At 57.3% G+C, this 25,415-nt stretch overlaps 1 protein-coding gene and 1 long non-coding RNA gene across 4 annotated transcripts; one reads left to right on the forward strand and one right to left on the reverse strand.

The window, feature by feature from the left end:
* Positions 1–24: 24 nt before the first annotated feature.
* On the reverse strand, positions 25–6,766 carry LOC105738007. The gene is made up of 4 exons (XR_001113728.2): positions 6,570–6,766; positions 5,112–5,820; positions 474–773; positions 25–341 (listed from the first exon to the last, which is right to left on the reverse strand). It is a non-coding gene; the product is annotated as an uncharacterized LOC105738007 (long non-coding RNA).
* LOC100607067 (twinfilin-2) lies at positions 6,553–24,924 on the forward strand. 3 transcript variants are annotated; one of them, XM_030811656.1, is made up of 9 exons: positions 6,553–7,012; positions 10,888–10,965; positions 13,899–14,077; positions 14,483–14,578; positions 14,791–14,895; positions 15,027–15,152; positions 15,952–16,102; positions 16,241–16,362; positions 21,690–24,924. In XM_030811656.1, the coding sequence occupies exons 1-9, from the start codon at positions 6,556–6,558 to the stop codon at positions 24,783–24,785; spliced, it is 4,410 nt and encodes a 1,469-aa protein (XP_030667516.1). In that variant the 5' UTR covers positions 6,553–6,555; the 3' UTR covers positions 24,786–24,924. The 3 variants fall into 3 exon arrangements, with proteins under 3 accessions (XP_030667516.1, XP_003257202.1, XP_003257201.2); XM_003257154.4 differs by lacking the exon at positions 21,690–24,924 and adding an exon at positions 16,822–17,413 and having other exon boundaries at positions 6,751–7,012; XM_003257153.4 differs by lacking the exons at positions 6,553–7,012; positions 10,888–10,965; positions 13,899–14,077; ... (3 more) ...; positions 15,952–16,102; positions 16,241–16,362 and adding an exon at positions 19,848–20,480.
* Positions 24,925–25,415: the final 491 nt, after the last annotated feature.

The following is a 25,415-nucleotide window of genomic DNA, read 5'->3' on the forward strand; positions in this document are numbered from 1 at the left end:
GGGAGGGGTTCGCCGGCGGGAGGCGGGGCCGGGGCGCGTAGGCGGGAGGTGCGCCCCCAGCCCCCGACCTCCGGCCGGGAGTGCGTGCGTGGCTGGCTCGTTGATTCCAGGGGTCAACCCTTGCGACCGCCCGAAGAAGCCCACGCCAGCATCAGCCCCATTTGACAAGCAGGAAAACCGAGGCCCAGAGAAGCGAAGTCGCCTGCCCAGCATCCCACAGTAGCCAGGGAGGACTGTTCACCCACGCTTGCGGGGCACTGGTGGTTGAGAGGAAAAGTCCCCCACACTCCGCGGGGCCAGCGTCGCGCAGAGCCTCGGACCTCCTCCTGCTGGGTGGGGACCTGACGCAAGGGGAAGATGGGGACAAGATGAGCTGGGAGGTGTCAGACCTGCCCATTAAGTAAATGCCACCGAGCACAGGTTCCTTCAGGCGGCCTTCAATCTTCTCCACCCCAGACGGACTTAGTGGTCACCTTGGCTTTCCCCGTCCTGAGAGGCTGCTGCCACCCTCGAGGACAGTCTTCCACATGGCTGTCCCTGCATTCAAGATGTCTTTGCGGAATAGACAGCAGGATCCTTACTGGACTGTGAGTGAGTGACGGACAAGAGAAATGCGTGTGAGTGTAAAGGGGAATCCGTGGTCCCCCAAAGGCTCCAGCTGGTCCGAGTTCAGACCTGGGACGAAGGGAAGTGAAAGACGAGGAACCATCTTGCGGTCTCTCAACCACTGGCTAGCTGTCACCAGGCAGTCAGCGGCAGTGTCCCCTTCACATCTGCGAGTTAACAAAGCACTTTGTCACCCGTTTGTCACTCAAGTCCAACTCCCTGTGCAAAAGTGTTACTTTGGCCGGAGGCAGTGGCTCACGCCTGTAATCCCAGTGCTTTGGGAGGCCGAGGCGGGTGGATCACTTGAGGTCAGGAGTTCGAGACCAGCCTGGCCAATATGGTGAAACCCCGTCTGTACTAAAAATACAAAAATTAGTCAGACGTGGTGGTGTGCGCCTGTAATCCCAGTTACTCAGAAGGCTGGGGCACAAGAATCGGTTGAACCCAGGGGGCAGAAGTTGCAGTGAGCCGAGATGGAGCCACTGCACTCCAGCCAGGGCGATAGAGCGAGACTCAGTCTCAAAAAAAAAAAAAGAAAGAAAAAAGAGTGTTACTTCATATGGACGATTCTGAGGCCCATGGAAGGGAAGTCTTGGACACCCAGGGCTGTACTATTTCCATTATGACAATGCAGCTGACTCAATCCTCGTCCCCAGGGCACTTCTCTTCCCGTTTCCTCCTCCAGGAAGCCAGGGCTTGCCAATTGAAAGCGGCTAAGGCTCCACAGCCCAGTGCCCCCATATGAGCTATATGAGGAGTCCACCTTCACCTCCACTCCCTAGCCCAGGCAGACGCTCAGTAGGCCCCACTTCCTCCCAGAAGCTAGCCCTGCCCCAGTGGGAGTTCCTCGGGCCCAAGAAGGAAGGTTCTTAGGGCAGGGAGCTGTGCTCAACACCCACTCCCTCCGATGACTCAGTCCCAGAGCAGCCTGGGGGCTGATTGACTGAACCCACAGTGTGTGCTGGGGCCACACTGGGCACAGGAACACAGTGCTAATGGAGATTAGCCAGGCCTCTGCCCACCGAGCCCCCTGCAGTGATGGTAGCAGTTCTGGTGGATGCTGTTTCATCCAGCTGGCAAGGGGATAGGGGCGACGTCAGATAAAGTTTCCCAAAGGACCTCTGAGCTGAGAACTGTCACTGTGACAGAACAGAAATGTACCAGGGTGGGGCAGGCCCAATTCAGTCTATGGGGCCACTTCCTCACCCTCACCAGTTGATGCCTCAGAGGATTTTAAAGTCTAAAATTGGACAGAACAAAGTGCATACACTCTATTCCCCAACCCACCCCTGGGTGGGGGAAAGCCGTGTCCTAAAGTATTTTCACAGAAGCTCTGGGCAACCAGATGTCATAGGCAGTCTGTTGCACAGCTTAGCCATTGCCTATTTTCAGAGCCATGTGGAACCACATGGCAATCCCATCCCCTCTGTTCCAAGGTGGCCTGAGTGTTCCTTCAGTGCCACCAGGCTCTTCTGGCTACCAGGGCTCCTGAGCACCTCACTCTTGCCTGGATCTTAAGCCTATGTCTCTTACTCCCTCATTTTGCTGAAGTGCATCCTTCAACAGCTTTCGAAGAAAGGGTGACTGGGAGGTACTTTCCTGAGAGATATTATTTATCTATCTTTTTCTGTGAATGGTCTGTTTGTATCCTTTGCCACACTTTCTACTGGGCCATTCGTCTTTTTCTTTTTCTTTTTTGTTTGATACGGAGTTTCGCTCTTTTCGCCCAGGCTGAAGTGCAATGGTGTGATCTCCACTCCCTACAACCTCTGCCTCCTGGGCTCAAGCAATTCTCCTGCCTTGGCCTCCTGAGTAGCCGGGATTACAGGCATGTGCCACCACGCCTGGCTACCATTGGTCTTTTTCTTATTGACTTATGAGAGCTCTTTATATATTAGAGAAATCAGCTCTTTATTTTGAAATGAGTTACAAGTATGCTGTTTGTAACAAGTTACTGTTTGTTATTTGTGTTTTGGCTGTGATGGTGGCTTTTTCCACATAGACTTTATTTTTAATGCAAATGGATTATTGATCTTTTCATAAAGGAAAATAAAAACTTTAGGACCCCCAAATTTGTTATGCTAAAGGGAGAGTTAAGCTTGGAGACTGAGTCACACAACACTGGCATTCCTTTTTTTTTTTTTTTGAGACAGAGTCTTGCTCTGTCACCCAGGCTGGAGTGCAGTGGCACGATCTCGGCTCACTGCAACCTCCGCCTCCCGGGTGCAAGCAATTCTTCTGCCTAAGCCTCCCCAGTAGCTGGGATTACAGGCACCCGCCACCATGCCCAGCTAATTTTTGTATTTTTAGTAGAGACGGAGTTTCCCCATATTGGTCAGGCTGGTCTGGAACTCCTGACCTCAGGTGATCCACCCACCTCGGCCTCCCAAAGTGCTGGGATTACAGGCATGCTAGGATTACAGGCATGAGCCACCGCACCCAGCCTTTTTTTTTTTTTTTTTTTTTTTTTCCGGCAACACTTCATTCTATGCTGTAGAACTAATGTTCTCCAAAACTGTCATTCTTTTCCCAAATGGATACCTGTTACCTTGCAAAATTGCGTCAAAATATTATGCATTAACCAGATCCCCACAAAAAGGCAAAAAGCCTCATGAATCTCCAGGTGACTGCATTCACAAATTGCTCAGCAGTAAATTCTTTGCCAGTCCCTAAAACTTTCAGGATGTATATCCTCCTATAAAACAAGGACATGTCAACTGCAACTTTAAGTCTGCAACCTAAACCTAACTCCTAAAACCAAAGTCTGTTAAATTTCACACTGACAATGTCAATTACAAGTCTATCTGCCCAGATGCAGAACAAGGATAGGATGAGATCAATTATTCCTTCACCTACCCTGAGACCTCTGCATAATTGGCTCTTCTGTTACTCCCTGTTCTTCCAGTGTTCACCCTATCTTCCATATAGCCTAGATTTACGGGACACTAATTAAGAGTCTCACAAAAACATAACCATTTGCCTCACTGTCTTCTCCCCTTTAAAGAAATGTACAAATATTGAGCCTCCTGAAAACTTCTTGGGAGAGCACAGGCCACAGACGTTTCTGTGACTTGTGTTGCTTTCCTGGGCATGCTCCCACTCTGGCTCAGTAAACCTCGATTGATTGAAGCTCTTGCCTCAGTCTCTTATTTGGGTTAAGATTTTCTTTTTTTTTTTTTTTTTCTATAGACTAATTTTGGAACTGAAACATTTTCTTTGATGGTTTCTGTGTTTGGTGACACAGAAGTTTCCTCCACTCCAAGATTCTACAAACTGCTCCCTTTGTTTCTTTAGTATTTTTAAATTTTTTTAGAGAGTCTCACTCTGTCACCCAAACTGGAATGCAGTGGTGTGATCACGGCTCACTACAGCCCTTAACTCCTGGGCTCAGGTGATCCTTCTGCCTTAGCCTCCCAAGTAGCTGGGACTACAAACGTGTGACTGTGCCTGGCTAATACATATCTATTAATCTATCTATCTATCTATCTCTCTATCTATCTATCTATAGATATGTATATGTAGAGATGGGGTCTTGCCATCTTGACCAGGCTGGTCTTGAATTCCTGGCCTCAAGCAGTCCTCCTGTCTCAGCCGAGTAGTTGGGACTACAGGTGTACATCACCATGCCTGGCTAATTTTAAAATAATTTTTTTTTTTTTTTTTTTTTTTTGAGACGGAGTCATGCTCTGTCCCCCAGGCTGGAGTGCAATGGCGCGATCTCAGCTCACTGCAAGCTCCGCCTCCCGGGTTCACACCATTCTCCTGCCTCAGCCTCGCGAGTAGCTGGGACTACAGGCGCCCGCCAACACGTCCGGCTAATTTTTTGTATTTTTAGTAGAGACGGGGTTTCACCGTGTTAGCCAGGATGGTCTCGATCTCCTGACCTCGTGATCCACCCGCCTCGGCCTCCCAAAGTGCTGGGATTACAGGCTTGAGCCACCCCGCCCGGCCACCAATAATTCTTTTTTTTTTGTAGAGATGGAGTCTCACCATGTTGTTGCCCAGGCTGGTCTCAAACTCCTAGGCTCAAGAGATCTTCCCACCCTGGCCTCCCAAAGTGTTGGGATTACAGGCATGAACCACTGCACCTGGCCCCCAACTTCTTGAATAAAATGAAACTATGATTCTTGGGCACACTCACTACCATGTGACATTGATCAAATCACTTCACCTCTCCAAACCTCAGAGTCTTTATCTCTAAGATGGAAAAAGTAACACCTACTTCAGGGGCTGTCATGAGGATTAAATAAACGTGCCCAGCAGGTAGTAAGTGTACAACACAAAGCCTCTAATGGTTCATTCATACATTTGCTTATTTTGCAATTATTGGCCACCTGCCAATGTTGGGCACTGTTCTAGGCACAGGGGATACAGCAAGGGCAAACACCTAACTACTGGTGGAGGTAAGACAATAAACAAACACGTAAAGATATGTGCCAGGTAGTGATAAAAGCAAAGAATGACCCATGGAGAGGGTCAGCCAGGGAGACCACGCAGTAGCCTACCTTGTCACAGTTCATCCAGTGAGGGACATTTTTACAGGGCACATGACCTTAATCTGTTTCATTAATCTTGGTTAATTCGTTTCCAGGAGGTCAAGTCTCTTGTGGTTCTGTGGAATCACCAAATGCTCCTGTGGATGTGGCTTAGTCTGAGCTGATGTAACAAGTAGCTCTGTGTTGCCTGGCACCATTTGGCTGTAGCAGGGTTCAGTGTGGGAGGCCTTGCCCGTGAACTGTTCTAGAAGGCAAGCTGCAGGGCTGCATAGCACTCCATTTTCCACTGTGAGTGCTGGGGGGACAGTAGTTAGCAGATGACATAGGCCCAGTCCTCAGGGTGAGCACAGGAAGATGAATGAGAAAACCCTTCAATTCTGTGTATGTTGGGCTCTCTGGGGATGAGAAACTCAGGGGTTGGGGGGCATAGAGGAGGCCTCAATGCAGGCTAGTGAGGGTGGGGAGCAAGACAGTAAACGGAGCTGAAGCTGGGGCCAGATGCCAGGTAGGCCACACAGTTCATCATCATGTCTCTCAGCAACCCCAGCCCAAAAAGCTGGCCTCCTTTCCAATCTTCCCAGCCAAAGCCCCTGGACAAGCTGATTGGAGCAACCAGAGTCAGATGCTCATCCCTGACTCATCACAGTGGCCTGGAAGATGCCACATGTTGACTGGTTGGTAGCAGCAGGCAGGTACTGGTACCAGTAAAGCAAGGCTGCTGGATATAGACACAGAAGGTCATTAGGACATGGGAAGTTCCTCACCAGGCTCTGGCCCTCTTTCAACTTCTGGGCGTTTGCACATGCAGTGCCCTCTTCTCAGAAAACCTTTCTGGCTGGGACTAGTGAGTGGCTCACCCCTGTAATCCCAACGCTTTGGGAGTCCGAGGCGGGCAGATCACCTGAGGTCGGGAGTTCGAGATCAGACTGACCAACACGGAGAAACCCCATCTCTACTAAAAATACAAAATTAGCCAGTCATGGTGGCGCATGCCTGTAATCCTAGCCACTCGGGAGGCGGAGGCAGGAGAATCGCTTGAACCCAGAAGGCGGAGGTTGCAGTGAGCCAAGATCGCGCCATTGCACTCCAGCCTGGGCAACAAGAGCGAAACTCCATCTCAAATTAAAAAAAAAAAAACAAAAAAAGAAAGAAAGAAAACTTTTCCCTCCATTCTGCTGGACTGTTTCATTCTCCCCTCTAGGCTTCCAATCTTCGCCTTCTCCTGGCAGCCCCTCACATTGTCTCGACGGGCTCTCACCACCATACACTCCACCTAGTGGATGAAGGCGGGCCTGAGCCCGTGAGGGCAAAGCCTAGCGGCCATGACCACCCCGAGGTGCCCAGGACCCCACGGGAGGCGCTCAAGAAACGGCCCCTGGGGAAGAGCTGGCGCGCCCACCCACAGGCAGACCCCTTCCTGGGTGCAAACCTGTGTATGCTGGGACCCGCTCCTATGCGGAGACCCACCTGGCTTGGGGCGCACAGATCGGGCGCGCGCGCACGATCCGCCCCACCCACAGACCACCGTGATCAGGGCGCACAGACACACACGCGCGTCCTCCCACGCACGCTCGGTCACACGCAGGCCCCCTCTCCTGCTACAGAGGAACGCGTTGGCGTGCGCACGGCGGATCAATCATCACCCTTAGACCCACCCGGACCGAGGCACAGGCTGCGCGCACGCGCGGCCCCGAGTGCCCGCCTCCCAGCCGCGCCTGTCAGGGGCGGGGCGCCGCTGGGGGCGGGTCCTGCGGCACCGCCCGGGAAGCTGCGCGAGGCTCGACAGCCTCCGCCACATCCTCCTCCTCTGTTGGTCCAGCGAGCGGAGCCGGGCCAGGGTCAAGCGGAGGGCTTCGACGGCGCGGACGGAGCGAAGCGCCGAGCCATGGCGCACCAGACGGGCATCCACGGTGAGGGCGGATGGCGGGCGGGCAGGGGGCCTCGGTCTCGGCTCTCGGAAGCGCCCCCTCCCCGGCTCTCGGCCCCTCCCTCCACCCCGCACCAGCCGGGAGAAAGCTTCCTGTTCTCTTTTGCAGCCGCGGGTCGCCTGGGGTGGGCACATCTAGGGGAGTACGGACGTGGTGTGCATAGCTAGGAGTGGGTGTACATGTACGTACACAACTGGGGTGGAAGTATCTGTGTGCCTACCTGGAGATGAATGTGGCTGTGTGTGCCCATCTGTATATTTTTGTTCCTTTCCGGGAGTGGGTGTACACGCATGTGCACACGTCTTCCGTGTACAGTCCTGCCTGTGCACCTCTGGATGTGACTCGCTTGTGCACATCTAGGGTCATTCATGCACTGGCACTAGTGGCTGTTTGAATGGACACTGTAGGTCGCATAGGACCCTCTTTAGACATCAGTGTTTCATGGCAGTGTGCACATGTATGTGGGTGTCTGTGTGTGTGCACGGTTGGAGCGCATCTCAGTGTGCATTTGTTGCCAAGGATGCATATACCGCATGTGTCTGACTTGAATGGGCTTGTGTATGTGTGTAAGGAGAAGGCCCTGACCTTTGCTCCTTCCAGGACACTCACTCTCCCCAGGCTAGGGAAAACCCGGAACGGAGACTTCTACGTGGGATGGAGAAAGCTGCCTATCTGACCTTGACCTCTGACCTCCTTCCCATTTTCCACTGTGACTTTCTGAGTCTGCCTCAGTCTGGTTGGAAGATCCCAGCTCCAGGCTGCAGACAGGGAAGAGGTCCAGATATGGGGTTTTTGGGGGATAGTCCTGGCCCTAAAGAATCCAGGCCAGCTCCCACCCCCAGCCCCCATCCCTAGGAAGCTTCACCATCCCCTAGCATCACACCACCCCCCTCCCCCAGGGGTCCCAGTTTCCTTCTTGGACAGGCTGTGAGAGAAGCAATGGCTGGGAGCCAGGTGCCCTGACTCTACCTGGGGCTCAGTGTCCTCATCTGTCGCTGGCCTGAGAGGGCTGCCTGGCCTGTGGGGAAGGCCCAGGCTGTTTGCCCAGACAGCCTGGCGGGTTTGGCCATCAGCCACCCCTCCCACCACACTAGGATCCCCTGCTTGGGGCTGCCACCATCGACCTGCCTGACCACCTGAATCCTGGTGCGGTTGTGGCCACTTGGTGGCTGGGCTGCCCTGAGAAGGTTTCCCTGGCCCCGTGAAGGCAGGGGCCTGGGTCAGGGCCAGGGCTCCCAGATGGGCCAGCCTTTCTCCAGGAGGAGCTGGCGGCCGGGCTTCATGACTCAGCCCCACAGGAGGGAACTGCCTCCTGGCCAGCTTCTTCCTTCCCCTTTGTTTGGTCATAGCTGCTGCCTCCTAGCTTCCAGCCCTGGTGGAGGAGATCCCAGGAAGTTAGCCACCCCATACCCCTTCCCTGTTGCCTCACTCCCTCCTTTCCCATAGTGAGACAGGCCCACTGAGGGGGTCACTGGGACTGGGCTGCCCCCAGCCCTCCTTCCACCTGTGAGCAGCCCACTCCTTCCCATTTCTGGCCAGAGAAGTTGGCAGCAGAGATCGCCCTGGAGGACCAAGTGCCAGCCCTGTCCCGACCATAGGTGTGGATCTGCTGACCTCAGAGCAGGGCAGGAAAGGGACCTGTAACGTGAGGCTCACTGGAGTCGGAGGGAGGGTGTTCATGAATCATTGATAATAGAGGCTCAAGTGTCCCAGGCCTGGCCTCTGGATTATTGATGGTGGCTGGGCAGGCATTGGGGCTGGGGTGGGCAGGGATGTGCCTTTCCCTGCTGGGGTGTCAGTTTGCCCTGGTAACACTAGAAGGGGCCCGTCGGCCTGTCCCTTAGGGGAGCTTCTTGGCCTTCCTTCTGGGAAGGTCTGGGCAGGTAGAAGGGGCAGCTCAGCACAGTCAGCTTGCTGTTACTATCGTAATAAAAGATTAATTGTTATTAATAGAGGCCACCATCGCCAAGCCCTTTCTCCCATTTACCCCTCACCACAGCCCTGCCAAGTTTGGGGCTATTATCTCCATTTTATACACTGAAGTTCAGAGAGGTCAGGGGTCACACAGCTGAGGGAGAGGTGGAGCCCCAGAGGCCAGGCTTGGGGCCTCAGAGACCTGCTTGGGATCTGCCAGTGGAAAGTTCTGTCCTGGCCCAGTGGGACGGTGTCCACCTGCCTACAGTTCCATGCCGTGTTTCTCTGAGCCCTAAGGGCCTGCTGAGCTTAGTTGGGCCCCAGCCCACCCAGTGGCCTTGGAGGGTGGTGCATAGCCTGAGGTCTCAGATTAACAGTCACTCTGCAAGGGGAGGCACCTGAGGACATAACCAGAGTTTGTTTTCCTAAAGGCCCCCCTGCCCCTGAGTTGCCCAGTCCTGGCCCTATAAATATTCTCTGACCTCAGGCCTCCAGCTGTGTTCCTGATGGAATTCCCCTGACCCTTGGGCAGCCTCAAGGTCACACTGGCCTAGCGCTGCTCACCCAGGGACTCAAGCAGGGCCCTTCCCCACGTGGACCATGGTGGTTTCCCTGTCCAGTAGTAGATCCACCACTTATGGCTCCCTAGCTCTCACCATGGTCCTCACCTCTGCCCTGGGGTCCTTGGTCACTCACTGGCTCTCACCTTCCAGCTCTACAGCCCAATGACCAAGATGGAGTCTCTCTTTTTTTTTTTTCCTGAGGCAGAGTTTCACTCTTGTTGCCCAGGCTGGAGTGCAATGGTGTGATCTCAGCTCACTGTAACCTCTGCCTTCCAGGTTCAAGCGATTCTCCTGCCTCAGCCTCCCGAGTAGCTGGGATTAAAGGCACATGCCACCATGCCTGGCTAATTTTTGTATTTTTAGTAGAGACGGGGTTTTGCCATGTTGGCCAAGCTGGTCTTGAACTCCTGACCTCAGGTGATCTGCCTGCCTTGGCCTCCCAAAGTGCTGGGATTACAGGCGAGAGCCACCGCACCTGACCAAGATGGAGTCTCTTAGTGAGTTTCGGGGGGGCACTCCTTCTCCTAGAAGCTGCCCCGACTGCCTGAGGGTTAAGGGCATGTTATCCCCTCACCCCCCACAGGGCTGTGTCTGGGCTGGCTGTGGCTCCTCAGTGTCTCAGGGTTAGACAGCCTGGCTGGAGGGCTGGGACTGGGGCTGCACACATGGGTGTCATGCGTGTCCATGTGCGTCTGTGTACACTTTGATACATCCTGTTGCCTGTACACACGTCTCAGCCAAGCTCTGCACTCGCCTGCCTGTGTGCGTGTTAGCAAGTCAGGGACTATATCTCTGTGTGTGTTTGCATATCTAAACGTGTGTCTATTTGTGTTTGAGCAACTGAGCATGTGTTCATGTATGAGGGTGTTTGAATTTCTGTTCCTCTGTCACACATGCGTGTTGTGTGTTACATTCACACATGCTGGATTGAGCTGTGTGTGTGTGAGTGAATGGGCATAGTGGTCATTGCACAGTGGGGGCATTTGTCTGTGTTCCTTTGTCTGTGTATATGACTGTGCTGAGTGTGCCCAGGCCAGCCCAGAGCTCGGCCATCCTGGGGGACGGGGCAGATGGAGGCTATTCACTGTGGCTGGCCTGGCTTATGCCAGAGCCTGCCCATCTTCTGGTGGGCTGTCCCATCCCTGCCCACCCCGCCCCATCATCAGACCTATCCCAGCCAGCAGGCCACTCGCCTGCCACCTCTGCCGGCTAAATTTGGGAGCTTGTGTTAGTGGCTGTCTCAGGTTCCCAGTCACATGGGGGGCTGTATTTGACCTGGTTCCCAGCTCAGCCACCAGACCCTGTGGGACAGAGCAGGCCCCATACTCGTCTCTGTCCACTCTGCCCGCTCATCTCCCACCATGTTTCTTGTTCTTATAGCCACAGAAGAGCTGAAGGAATTCTTCGCCAAGGCACGGGCTGGGTCTGTGCGGCTCATCAAGGTTGTGATTGAGGATGGTGAGTGCCCCTCACAGGCCAGGGCATAGGTTTGGGGGTGGACTCTGCTGCCTCTGTGGGTGGGGGAAGGAGGATGTTGGCCCCTGGCCTGCCGGGACCTCAATTTCCCACTCTGGAAATGGGTGTGAGGCCATCCTTACAAAGGAGAGCCTCACAGGGCAGCATCAGAGGTGGGCACGATTGTCACCTCTGTTATGCAGAGTGGGAAGCCGAAGCTGGGGTCAGCAAACAGAGCCCTGTCCTGGGATCCTGCCACCTCCCAGAGGCTGCATGGATATTCAGATGGGCCTGGTCAGGATGCTGAGCTGGGCTAGGCAGAGGGGCAGGGGATAAGTGAATCCAGCACCGCCCCTTGTGGCTGGTGCCACCCGCCCCTATTTGTTTGTGGCCTGGCCTGGCTCAGCTGCTGGCCGAGGGGAGACCTAAGGAGATCCTGCACCCTTCTCTTGGAAGTGCCCCCATGATGGGGAGAAGGGACCAGTGTCTGGGTGTCTGGCTCATCTGAGAGCAGGATGGGAGGGTTCTAGGCTTGGCTGGGCCTTGGCCTCGCCCCTGAGGACCTGGGAGCTGTATAGAGAGCAGTGCTGGGGACACTGGGACTTGAGCTGAGGCCTGAAGTGGGGAGGGTTTGGGGAGGCAGAGGATTAAACTGAAGAGGATTGGGAGGCCAGAGGCCAGAGAACATTTTTTCCCCTTTCCTCCATGCCAACGGACTGTCCCTTTGGGTGAGGGGTACAGACTTTGGGACTGGGGTGGGCCAGGCTCCCCAGAGGTCCTCCCAGCTCTTCTCAGTAGCCATTCAGCAGCGCGCACTTTGGATGGCTGCCCAAATGGGCCTGGTGCTCAGCTGACTTTTCACGCGTTGTGTTGGCTCAAAGCAGGGTCTGCCATTCCAAGTTTTAGGGCTTTGGCTGTGCTTTGCCCAGGGACTCCAAATTCTGATGCCCTCAGAGACTGGGCAGGGGTCACTGTGGCAGGATATTAGTGACGGCTTCCTGGAGTGGCAGGCCACAGCCACCCACCCTTAAAAAGGCAGTTGCACTCATTGACCCCAGTCCTCGGCCTTCCCTGTTGCCTCCCAGACAAGATGTCCCTCAAACCGGTTTTTTTTTTTTTTTCTGAGACGGAGTCTCGCTCTGTCGCCCAGGCTGGAGTGCAGTGGCGCGATCTCGGCTCACTGCAAGCTCTGCCTCTCGGGTTCATGCCATTCTCCTGCTTCAGCCTCCCGAGTAGCTGGGACTACAGGCGACCACCGCTGCGCCCAGCTAATTTTGTATTTTTAGTAGAGATGGGGTTTCACCATGGTGCCGATCTCCTGATCTCGTGATCTGCCCGCCTCGGCCTCCCAAAGTGCTGGGATTACAGGCGTGAGCCACCGCGCCCGGCCGTCCCTGAAGATTGTAAGCAGGAGGAATCTCTGGATTGACTTTTATCTCAGTTCTGCATGACAGTTGTTGGGGTACCTGGGAGTGCCCAGGAGGGTCCAGGCCCCCGATGGGCAGCCACTGTCCATCTCCAACTGAGGGTGGCTCCAGTGTGGCCAGAGGGCCTGATTTTTCTAGAGAGGCTGAGAATTCTACTTCTTATGTAAAATTTCCCAGTTTGAAAATGTTAGCAACAAATTAAGCGATGTTGACGGTGCTATAGGGGCCAACACAGGCCGTGACTACTCAAAGTCACTGTGACTGTGATCTCGTCTGAGTTCTGGGTGGGCAGGTGAGGAGGCCGAGGCCTCAGAGGGCCTGGTCTGTTGGGGCGTCCGGGCATCGGGGCCCCTGCCCCCATCAGGAGAGTCTGGTGGACTGACACCAGGACCCCCAGCCAGGCTGACTGCCCCTTTGCCCCAGTTATTGCTCCAGGCTAGACCTGTGTATACCCAGGCTGGTGTCTGGTGCCCAGATGAGGTCCCAGTCTACAAGTGCAGCTGGATGCCCCATTCAGCCAAGGAGCTGGCAGGCCTGTAGTGCCTAGGCACTTAAATGGTGGCTGCTTTGGATCTGTGACATTTTCTTTCTTTCTTTCTTTCTTTTTTTTTTTTTTGAGACGGAGTTTTGCTCTTGTTGCCCAGGCTGGAGTGCAATGGCGCGATCTCCGGCCCACCACAACCTCCGCCTCCTGGGTTCAAGCGATTCTCCCACCTCAGCCTCCCGAGCAGCTGGGATTACAGGCCACTACACCCAGCTAATTTTGTATTTTTAGTAGAGATGGGGTTTCTCCATGTTGGTCAGGGTGGTCTAGAACTCCCAACCTCAGGCGCCCGCCTCTGCCTCCCAAAGTGCTGAGATTATAGGTGTGAGCTTCCGCGCCCGGCAAGGATCTGTGACATTTTCGAGGGGACTGCAGCTGGCAGATAGCCGCAGGATGTCTGTTTATGCAAGGTCTGGTAGGAGCCCCTGCTCCTCCTTCCCAGAGGCTTTTGCCCCTGCAGGTCCCTGTGGCCTGGGGCTGTGACCTGCCCCTCAGCACATTTGTCCTGAGGGGGGTCTGCTGCAGTTCTTCTGCTGGAGCCCCAGGGGAGGAGGCCAGCAGGAGGCAGTTTCATGGGGACTGTGGGCTGAGCAGCTGTGCGGTGGGGGTGGGGTCTAAGGGAGCACCCAGGGGTGTGGTGTCTGTGAGGGGCTGACGGCTGTGTGTCTTTGTGTGGCTGTTTCTGTTGGTGATCTGTGCACATTGTGTGTGTGTGGGTGGGTGTGCACGGGTGTGCACGCGCTGGGGATGTGCAGGGGGGCAGCCCCCAGGTGGCAGCTTTGTGCCTTCCCTTGCTCACTCATTCAGCCACACAGCCTCATACTTCTGGGATCTGGGGGCTCCAGGGAAGGTGAGGGGCAGCCGGCGGCTCTGAGCCAGCTGGGCAGCCACGGCGAGGCTGGAGTTCTGCAGTGGGAGGTGCAGTGGGAGCTGGGAGTGGCTGCTTACCCAGCCTCTGCCCCCAGAGCAGCTCGTGCTGGGTGCCTCGCAGGAGCCGGTGGGCCGCTGGGACCAGGACTATGACAGGGCTGTGCTGCCACTGCTGGACGCCCAGCAGCCCTGCTACCTGCTCTACCGCCTCGACTCACAGAATGCTCAGGGCTTCGAATGGCTCTTCCTCGCCTGGTCGCCTGATAACTCCCCCGTGAGTCCTGGGCCAGTGGGGAGTGAGGAGGGGGAGCTGGGGCTGAGCCAGACAACAAGGCCTTGCCCTGGGGGATCTAAGAGGGGACACAGGCCTGCCCCTGGAGGGTGGGGGAAGAGCTGTCAGGCCCTGCCCGAGGGAGTCTGAGAGAGGGTCAAGGCCCTGTGCCCACAGCCTGGGTACCTCTCGTTCTCCAGGCATCAGCCTGGCTCCGGAGGCTGTGATCAGGCTGGACGAGGGCTCCCCCTGCTAGCTGGGGCCACCTGCTGCGTCCTGGCCCCGGGCTGGCCCTCTGCCAGGTGTGCCAGCACAGTGAGCCCACCGGGTTCCTCCAGAGGCACCTGTCTGTTCCGGGAGAGGCAGCCCTGCCCAGAGGCCTCTCACGGTTTGGCCCTTGCCCTTCAGGTGCGGCTGAAGATGCTGTATGCGGCCACACGGGCCACAGTGAAAAAGGAATTTGGAGGTGGCCACATCAAGGATGAGCTCTTCGGGACTGTGAAGGTAACCCTAAGCCAGGACTTACCAGGACACAATCCTGGGCCCACAGAGAGGGGTCACTGTGCAGGGTCAGAGAGCAAGCTAGTGCCAGACTCGGGAGGAAGATGGGGGCGCTGGGGGAGTCTAAGGGCTGCAAGCTGGCGTGCTTGGTGGGCCTCCTCTAGCCCATCCCCAGGTGCCCATTTATGGCTCTGCATTCACCCCCACCCCTGCAGGATGACCTCTCTTTTGCTGGGTACCAGAAACACCTGTCATCCTGTGCGGCACCTGCCCCGCTGACCTCCGCCGAGAGAGAGCTCCAGCAGATCCGCATTAATGAGGTGGGTGGGGAGCAGAGGCCCCAGCCTTGAGCCCTCAGGGTCATATCGGCCCAGTGGCAGCCTGTGCTGCCTGGGAGCCACACCCTGCTTTGGGCCAGTGAGGGCCTCCCTCACCATTCCCCTACCCACAGGTGAAGACAGAGATCAGTGTGGAAAGCAAGCACCAGACCCTGCAGGGCCTCGCCTTCCCCCTGCAGCCTGAGGCCCAGCGGGCACTCCAGCAGCTCAAGCAGAAGATGGTCAACTACATCCAGATGGTGGGTGCCTGCTCCCTACCCTGGGACACGCTGCCGCCACCCCTACTCCTGCCCATGCACGTGCGCAGATGTACATGGAGTCCCCACCCCACCAGCCTGCAGTCTGTCCCCTTCAGCTTGTCCATGTGCTCTTGGGAACACATGGTCCACCCCACCTCTCCCTGATCCCTACCTGTTCCGCCTCGGGCGCAGCCACTATGTGCACATAGATGCACTCTGGTCCCTTGTCCCCAGGCCCTGCTTATACACAGGTACACCCGTGAGCACACTGCCCCATTCTGCCCTCCATCCATACCCCTGGGGTCACACTGACCCCTCAGCCCTGAGGCCCTTCCTGTCACAGATTCCCTCTGTTGTCTCCTTGGCCACGCCGTTTCCCTAGGCGGGGTCCTTCTGCCCTGGCCGTTCTGGCTGCCCCTTTCAAGCAAAACGGCTCCTCCCTTCCAAGATGCTTCTGCCAGAGGCCTTGCCTCTGAGGATGGGCTGGCCCAGTGGCAGTATCTCCCTGAGGCTGAGACCCTCCACACCATCCTGTCCCAGGAGTCACTACCGTTTACTACCCTTGGTGGGCGTTCCTTCTCTAGCACAACCTTCAAAGGGGCAGAGTTTGGGCTGGGCCCAGGACTGGCCTCTTCAGAGGGACCCCCATGGAGGGATGGCCATTGCAGAGGAGTCTTGGGAGAGGGAGGTCACATCAGGCTCCTGCCCACCAGCTAATCCTGTTTGAGGGCTTCTTGGGGAGAGGGGCCTGGGCCCGCCCCAACCTGGTGCTCTCCCATCTTCCCTTGGCCCTGGGCAGAAGCTGGACCTAGAGCGGGAAACCATTGAGCTGGTGCACACAGAGCCCACGGATGTGGCCCAGCTACCCTCCCGGGTGCCCCGAGATGCTGCCCGCTACCACTTCTTCCTCTACAAGCACACCCATGAGGGCGACCCCCTTGAGTCTGTAGGTGAGTGGCCATGGCAGGGCCACCAAGCCTGTGGCTGGGTGGGAGCAGGGCTGGTCTGTAGTGGGGCAGGCCCGCTCTGGGTGCGAAGGTCAGCAGGTTTCCCAGGCTTCCCAGACTCACCTCCTGCCCCCCCCACAGTGTTCATCTACTCCATGCCGGGGTACAAGTGCAGCATCAAGGAGCGCATGCTCTACTCCAGCTGCAAGAGCCGCCTCCTCGACTCTGTGGAGCAAGACTTCCATCTGGAGATCGCCAAGAAAGTAGGCGCCCTCCCCAGGGCCTCGCCTCCCCAGGCCCTATCACCCCAATCTCCATGTGGGGCACTGGGGTCCTGAGATGACAGCAGAGCAGGAATCGTTGCTGCCGTGTTGATCACAGGGCATCTGAGGCCCAAGGGGCGACATGCATGGCCCAAGGCTGCCCAGCTGATTGGCGGCTCAGAAAAGTCCAAGTCCTGGCTACCATGTCATGTCCTTTCCCTGGGCCTGGAGACAAGGAGGAGGTGACCCCGGCGAGCAGAGTCCAAGGCATGCAGGGCAGCAGGCCCTAAGCTCTTGTTTTCCTGGGGGTGGCATTCCAGGTGGGGATTCAAGGGGAGACCCCAGGAGACCCCAGGGCTAGGATGTGAGATGAAGGGGTGCCCCAGGAGTGGGGGCTACCAGGGGTGGTGTGTGTCAGAGCCCCTCCCATTGGGGTGACCACTGGCTTGCCCCATGCAGATTGAGATTGGCGATGGGGCAGAGCTGACGGCAGAGTTCCTCTACGACGAGGTGCACCCCAAGCAACATGCCTTCAAGCAGGCCTTCGCCAAGCCCAAGGGCCCAGGGGGCAAGCGGGGCCATAAGCGCCTCATCCGCGGCCCAGGTGAAAATGGGGATGACAGCTAGGAGGCTGGAGCAGGGCCGGCTGCGTGTGGACTGTGGGGCTGCCCGCCTTCCGCTCCCTGCCACCATCCTCCTTCCTGGGCTCCAGGAAAGTGTTTCTGGGAGGGCAGGAGGGCTGGCAGCTGAACGCACTTGCAGCGTCCGAGGGCCACCGGGCTGGCATTTTGTGACCCTTCCCTGTTGCTGTTCCTGCATCTCATCTGTGTGCCCAGGATGTCCAGGGACCCTGCCTGGCTGGCTTAAGGGGGCTGGGTCAGGGGCCTGGAATGAACCTGGCCTCCTGGGGAGCTGAGACTAGGGTCCCAGCACAGCCCAGAAGCCTTTGGCCACAAGAGGTGGGGTCAGTCAGGGCTGGGGCAGGGGTCACTGCAGTTTGGGATGGTTGAATGCTGTATTTTCTAAAGAATAAAATATTTTTAAATCAAGACTTGTGCTTGGCCCTGAGAGACCGTCTCTGGCCCTGGGAATTGGGCAGTCTTGTGCATATAACTCCTTTCCTAACAGGGGAGAGGGGACTGCCGGCCTGCGAGGTGGAGCCCCAGCACTCCGCCGCCAGGTGTGTGGGAGAGGCTGTGCCTGTGAGGGGGGGTGCAGCCTCACTCAGGTCTCCCAGTCAACAGGAGCCCTGCTGGAGAGGCAGGCGCGCCTCCACTGTGACATGAGGGATCTGCGTATGGTCATTTGCTGAGGCTGCCGTAACAAATTACCACCAACTAAGTGGCTTAGAAGAAACCCAAGTGTATTCTCTTACAGTTCTGGAGGCTGAAAGACTGAGATGGGTCTCACAGGGCCAAAGTTAAGGTGTTGGCAGGGCTGGCTCTGTCTGGGCCCCTCGGAAGAACCCATCTCCTGGCCTTTTCTGGCTGCATTCCTTGGCTTGGGGCCCCTTCCTCCACCTTCAAAGCCAGAGGTGATATCTCTGATTCTGCTTCTCTCGGCCTCTGGGCTCTTATGGCCTTTTGTAGTTGAATCTCCCTCTGTCTCCATTTCATAAGGGACATTGTAATTGCATTCACCCTCCCCGACCCCACCACCTACCCCCCTCAAGATGGGTAACTTAATCACAATCGGCGAGGTCCTTTTTGCCACACTCTATGTGGGGCGTTGGGGTCATGTGTTTGCAGGTTTGGGGAATTAGGACAAGGGTCTCTAAGAGGGACTTTATGCAGCCTCCCACATGGGATAAGGGCTCCTCCTCGAAGGCTTCCCAGCCTCCCTGGGCTGAGGCCAGGACAAGTTTTTCTGTGGACATCGGTGTCGGTGTCTCCAAGCTGAGTGTGTCCACGTGCATGGGTCTGTACATGTGTGTGCAGACCCCTCTGTCAGCTTACTGGCCTCTCTTTCTGCCTCCAAGGAAGGCAGGGCCACTGCTGGGTATGGGGATCTGGGTCCCTGGTCCAAGGGACTCTGGGAAAGTCTCGGGCTTGGGGCTCCACAGGAGCCCGAGCTTTGGTGTATGCCTCTGAGAGGTGGATGGAGGGAGTGAATGCAGGTGCCTTCCACCCCAGGCAGGCAGGAGTGGAAGCATGGGGTTGATGCCTGCAGCCCAGCTACTGAGTGGGCACTGCTCTCCCTCCTGGCTCAGGGCAACATTCTATCCCTGGCGCCTTTCTGAGCCCCTGCTCAAGCCCCTAGAATTGTAGAGAGGAGAGTCAGACCCTAGCTAGGACCCAGAGGAGGCTTGTCCTTGCCCAGCCTAAATACTCCCAGGTGGGCAGGAAGACGATGCCATCGCCCCCTGCTGCTGAGCCACCCGGATGCCTGGCACTTTGGAGGCTGCCTGCCATGATACCACCCAGAGTGGGCCTGGGGGGAGCAGGCTGGCAGATGTGCAGCCTGCCTCCTCCCAGCAGCAACCATTCATTCATTCATTCAGCCTTCACTCAGAAATACCCTGTCTGTGCCTGCCCAGAGCTGACTGCCGGGTACACATAATTCAGCAGATATCAAGGACTTACCATGTGCTGGGCACTGTGGTGGATCCTGGGGATGCAGATAAAAGATCACTGCCCTCAAGAAGCTGACATTCCAGCAGGGGAATAAGACAATATACAATAAACCATGAAAGATCAATGATCCGGTGTGCTAGCAGTTAAAAAATGTTAGGACAAAGAGAAACACAGAGCAGGCAAAGGAGCTCAGGAGTGCCAGATCTGGGGTGGGAGGTTTGTAAGAAGGCCGGATGGCCCTATTGAGAGGGTGACATGGGAGCAGAGACATAATGGAGGTGAAGGAGGGGTCATGTGAGACTTGGGAGAGTTTCCAGGCTGAGGGAACAGCACATCCCAAGGCCCTGAGGCAGGAGAATGCTACTCAGTCAACCGCAAGCAGGCCAGTGGGTCTGGAGAACACTCAGGGGAACAGCGGGAGGCAAGTCCCATAGGGCCTTGTTGGCCATCTGTGGACTGTGGCTTTGACTCCAGAGTCAGCCAGGGAGGGATCTGAGCAGAGGAGGGACCCAGTGTGACTTAGCTTTGAACAGGTCCCTCCAGGGGCTGAATGTGACCAGCCCCTGGAGGGTGGAGAGCAGGGCAGGACAGCTAGAAGGGTGGTGGCACCTGCATGGGTCTAGGAGAGAGGATGGGGGCTGGTGGACATGGGGGCGGTGGGCTGTGGGCACACCCTTCAGCGTGGTGGACCCAGCAGAACTTGCTGAGGGGCCCGGGGTCACCCGAGGCTTTGGGCCTGAGGAATCTGAGTCTTGTCACCTAGGTCAGAAGGAGTGTGGAAAGAACTGACGGGGAGGACTGGCTGGGGGCCCCGCTGGGCCAGCGCACACCTGGCCTCTAGGAGCCCCATCTGGAGTGATGTGGTGTGTGCTCTGATGGGGCCCCAGGGGTTTTGGGAATGCGGAGGAGGAGGTCTTGTTTCCGGAAGAGGTTGCAAGGCTGTGGTGAAGGCAGGTGCAGCCCAGCCTCCCACTCAAGCTACACCCTGGCCCTCCATGCACGAGGCCCTGCAGAACTCTGGAGATGGTGCTCACAAGGGCAGGAAAGGACAAGTCGGTAGCCGCTGTCCTGAGGGTACCAGCTGTGGTGCGGGAGCCAAGACCTGAGGGTGGAAGAGTCCTCTTCGAATGGGGAGTGCCCAGAAAGGTGTACCCACTACTGGTGCTACCCCAAATTCCCATCTCTGCCTGCTCTCTGCCTGAGCTCTGGGCCTTAGCTCCTCCCTGGGTTTGGTAGGGGACAGGTGTGAGGCCCTCATGGGATGTAGGCTGTCTGAGAGGGGAGTGGAAAGAGGAAGGGGTGAAGGAGCTGTCTGCCACTTGACTATGCAAATGGCCTTTGACTCATGGGACCCTGTCCTCCTCACTGTGGGCAGGGTGGAGTGGAGGGGGAGCTACTAGGCTGGTATAAAAGTCTTACTTCCTCTATTCTCTGAGCCGCTGCTGCCCCCGTGGGAAGGGACCTCGAGTGTGAAGCGTCCTTCCCTGCAGCTGCTGTCCAGTCTGCCCGCCAGACCCTCTGGAGAAGCCCCTGCCCCCCAGCATGGTAGGACAACAGCTCTCAGTCCCCTGGGGAAGGGGATATCCTGGGAAGGGGTGGGGAAAGAGGTGGGCTTGGCAGCTGCAAGCAACAGTGACGGGTTGTCACCCACATGGCCCTGGGGACACTCGCTGAATCCTGAAGACTTCAGAGCTGAAGCCCTCTTCTTTTTTTTTTTTTTTTTGAGACGGAGTTTTGCTCTTGTTGCCCAGGCTGGAGTGCAGTGGCTTGATCTCCGCTCACTGCAATCTCCACCTCCCGGGTTCAAGCGGTTCTCCTGCCTCAGCCTCCCAAATAGCTGGGACTACAGGCGCATGCCACCATGCCCGGCTAATTTTGTATTTTTAGTAGAGCCAGGGTTTCTCCATGTTGGTCAGGCTGATCTTGAACTCCCGACCTCAGGTGATCTGCCCACTTCGGCCTCCCAAACTGCTGGGATTACAGGTGTGAGACACTGTGCCCGGCCACTGAAGCCCTCTTCTGAGCAATGAGACGCAAACCCCCAGAGGGGACGAGGAGGCTGAGGCACTGATGGAGCTGGGGCTGGAGCCTGGGTTTGGGTCTCACTGGTCCTGTAGCTTGTGGCTGGCTCTGTATGGCACTTTGCTGGCCAACCCTCTCTCCATCTGTTCTGACCCATAAGGCAAGGGCTCTCGGGCTAGGTGAGGCAGGCAGAGAGTGATGGAGCTGTGCAGTGCCCACTGGCCAGGGTACCTGGGAGGCAGCCGGCCTGGGCCATAGTGGGAGACTCTCACACCTGCCTGAATCTTGGTCGAAGGGAAAGGAAGAGGTTGTGGGTGGCTGGTGGAGGGCAGAGAGTGGATTTCAGGGCAGCTGGAGGGGAGGGAGCCAGCTGCCACCTTGCTCAGGAGCAGGAAGGGAAAGTTGGGGAGAGACCGGGGGGGCCGTGGGCCACTTTGCCTGGCCTTGTATAGCCAGGGATTGGTTACGGTGAAAGCTCCAGATCATAAGTCTGGATTCTAGGTCTCAGTCCTGGTTCTGAGGCCTAATTCTGAGTCCAAGACTGAGTCTGAGACCGAGTTCAGGTTCCCCCAAGCCATGGAGGATGGGAATGGGGCTTGGCAGCCAGGGAAGAACTTCTGCAGGTAGGGCTTGGAGAGGGGGATTGGAAGATGCTGGAAGATGCCCATGAAGTGGAGTGGATGGAGGTGGAGCTGGGGGCCGGCCACTCACACAGCCCTCCCACCCCCACAGGGTTTCTGCCGCATTGCCCTGCACCCGCTGTCTCTCCTGGTACAGGCCATCGTGCTGGCCATGACCCTGGCCCTGGGTACCTTGCCTGCCTTCCTACCCTGTGAGCTCCAGCCCCACGGCCTGGTGAACTGCAACTGGCTGTTCCTGAAGTCTGTGCCCCACTTCTCCATGGCAGCACCCCGTGGCAACGTCACCAGCCTTTCCTTGTCCTCCAACCGCATCCACCACCTCCATGATTCTGACTTTGCCCACCTGCCTAGCCTGCGGCGTCTCAACCTCAAGTGGAACTGCCCGCCGGTTGGCCTCAGCCCCATGCACTTCCCCTGCCACATGACAATCGAGCCTAGCACCTTCTTGGCTGTGCCCACCCTGGAAGAGCTAAACCTGAGCTACAACAACATCATGACTGTGCCTGCGCTGCCCAAATCCCTCATATTCCTGTCCCTCAGCCATACCAACATCCTGATGCTAGACTCTGCCAGCCTCACCGGCCTGCATGCCCTGCGCTTCCTATTCATGGATGGCAACTGTTATTACAAGAACCCCTGCAGGCAGGCACTGGATGTGGCCCCAGGTGCCCTCCTTGGCCTGGGCAACCTCACCCACCTGTCACTCAAGTACAACAACCTCACTGTAGTGCCCCGCAACCTGCCTTCCAGCCTGGAGTATCTGCTGTTGTCCTACAACCGCATCGTCAAACTGGCGCCTGAGGACCTGGCCAATCTGACCGCCCTGCGTGTGCTGGATGTGGGCGGAAATTGCCGCCGCTGCGACCACGCTCCCAACCCCTGCATGGAGTGCCCTCGTCACTTTCCCCAGCTACATCCCGATACCTTCAGCCACCTGAGCCGTCTCGAAGGCCTGGTGTTGAAGGACAGTTCTCTCTCCTGGCTGAATGCCAGTTGGTTCCGTGGGCTGGGAAACCTCCGAGTGCTGGACCTTAGTGAGAACTTCCTCTACAAATGCATCACCAAAACCAAGGCCTTCCAGGGCCTAACACAGCTGCGCAAGCTTAACCTGTCCTTCAATTACCAAAAGAGGGTGTCCTTTGCCCACCTGTCTCTGGCCCCTTCCTTCGGGAGCCTGGTCGCACTGAAGGAGCTGGACATGCACGGCATCTTCTTCCGCTCACTCGATGAGACCACGCTCCGGCCGCTGGCCCGCCTGCCCATGCTCCAGACTCTGCATCTGCAGATGAACTTCATCAACCAGGCCCAGCTCGGCATCTTCAGGGCCTTCCCTGGCCTGCGCTATGTGGACCTGTCGGACAACCGCATCAGCGGAGCTTCGAAGCTGACAGCCACCATGGGGGAGGCAGATGGAGGGGAGAAGTTCTGGCTGCATCCCGGGGACCTTGCTCCGGCCCCAGTGGACACTCCCAGCTCTGAAGACTTCAGGCCCAACTGCAGCACCCTCAACTTCACCTTGGATCTGTCACGGAACAACCTGGTGACCGTGCAGCCGGAGATGTTTGCCCAGCTCTCGCACCTGCAGTGCCTGCGCCTGAGCCACAACTGCATCTCGCAGGCAGTCAATGGCTCCCAGTTCCTGCCGCTGACTGATCTGCAGGTGCTAGACCTGTCCCACAATAAGCTGGACCTGTACCACGAGCACTCATTCACGGAGCTACCGCGACTGGAGGCCCTGGACCTCAGCTATAACAGCCAGCCCTTTGGCATGCAGGGCGTGGGCCACAACTTCAGCTTCCTGGCTCACCTGCGTACCCTGCGCCACCTCAGCCTGGCCCACAACAACATCCACAGCCAAGTGTCCCAGCAGCTCTGCAGCACATCGCTGCGGGCCCTGGACTTCAGCGGCAATGCGCTGGGCCATATGTGGGCCGAGGGAGATCTCTATCTGCACTTCTTCCAAGGCCTGAGCGGCTTGATCTGGCTGGACTTGTCCCAGAATCGCCTGCACACCCTCCTGCCCCGCACGCTGCAGAACCTCCCCAAGAGCCTACAGGTGCTGCGTCTCCGTGACAATTACCTGGCCTTCTTTAAGTGGTGGAGCCTCAAATACCTGCCCAAACTGGAAGTCCTCGACCTTGCGGGAAACCAGCTGAAGGCCCTGACCAATGGCAGCCTGCCTGCTGGCACCCGGCTCCGGAGGCTGGACGTCAGCTGCAACAGCATCAGCTTCGTGGCCCCCGGCTTCTTTTCCAAGGCCAAGGAGCTGCGAGAGCTCAACCTCAGCGCCAACGCCCTCAAAACAGTGGACCACTCCTGGTTTGGGCCCCTGGCGAGTGCCCTGAAAACACTAGATGTAAGCGCCAACCCTCTGCACTGCGCCTGTGGGGCGGCCTTTATGGACTTCCTGCTGGAGGTGCAGGCTGCCGTGCCTGGTCTGCCCAGCCGGGTGAAGTGTGGCAGTCCGGGCCAGCTCCAGGGCCTCAGCATCTTTGCGCAGGACCTGCGCCTCTGCCTGGATGAGGCCCTCTCCTGGGACTGTTTCGCCCTCTCGCTGCTGGCTGTGGCTCTGGGCCTGGGTGTGCCCATGCTGCATCACCTCTGTGGCTGGGACCTCTGGTACTGCTTCCACCTGTGCCTGGCCTGGCTTCCCTGGCGGGGGCGGCAAAGTGGGCAAGGAGAGGATGCCCTGCCCTACGATGCCTTCGTGGTCTTCGACAAGACGCAGAGTGCAGTGGCAGACTGGGTGTACAACGAGCTTCGGGGGCAGCTGGAGGAGCGCCGTGGGCGCCGGGCACTCCGCCTGTGCCTGGAGGAGCGTGACTGGCTGCCTGGCAAGACCCTCTTTGAGAACCTGTGGGCCTCGGTCTATGGCAGCCGCAAGACGCTGTTTGTGCTGGCCCACACGGACCGGGTCAGTGGTCTCTTGCGCGCCAGCTTCCTGCTGGCCCAGCAGCGCCTGCTGGAGGACCGCAAGGATGTCGTGGTGCTGGTGATCCTGAGCCCCGACGGCCGCCGCTCCCGCTACGTGCGGCTGCGCCAGCGCCTTTGCCGCCAGAGTGTCCTCCTCTGGCCCCACCAGCCCAGTGGTCAGCGCAGCTTCTGGGCCCAGCTGGGCATGGCCCTGACCAGAGACAACCACCACTTCTATAACCGGAACTTCTGCCAGGGACCCACGGCCGAATAGCCCTGAGCCAGAATCCTGCACGGTGCCACCACCACACTCACTTCACCTCTGCCTGCCTGGCTCTGACCCTCCCCTTCTTGCCTCCCTCACCCCCATACCTGGCACAGAGCAGGCACTCAATAAATGCTACCGAAGGCTAGATGGCTAACCCTGAGCTCCCTGGAGGCATGGACAGGAGGAGGGAAGGGAGAATTCTCCAGGCCTCCACGAAGCAGCTTAGGGAAAATTGCCATAAAGACGGGACAGAGGTCGGCAGGGGAGGAAGCTGCTAAGCTCTGTTCTCTGGGGAGTCTGATGATGGTCACTGGATGTGGTCTTGGTCCTTCCAAGGACCCTCTTTTCCAAGCAGGGGCCTCTTTTAGCCCCTCGCAGAATGCCCTGCCCTACCTTTCCCATGCAGAACCGGGCAGCCCGTGACAGACTTGGCAGCACCCCTTTGTTGTGTATGGGTCTCAGGTTGTCTGTCTCCCTCACGTACTGGACTGGAATGCCTTGAGGGCAGAGAAGCTGCAGGCTTGGTTCCTTTCTGGCGCTCAGCAAAGTCTTCAGTGGCAGCAGCTATGGGGACTGTTCATTCCAAAACGGAAGGGGAGAATGAATTGCAGCAAGGGTGGAGGGGTGATTTCGCCC

The sequence above is a fragment of the Nomascus leucogenys genome, chromosome 4 (assembly GCF_006542625.1).
Source record: "Nomascus leucogenys isolate Asia chromosome 4, Asia_NLE_v1, whole genome shotgun sequence".
In the NCBI taxonomy this organism is placed as follows: domain Eukaryota; kingdom Metazoa; phylum Chordata; class Mammalia; order Primates; family Hylobatidae; genus Nomascus; species Nomascus leucogenys.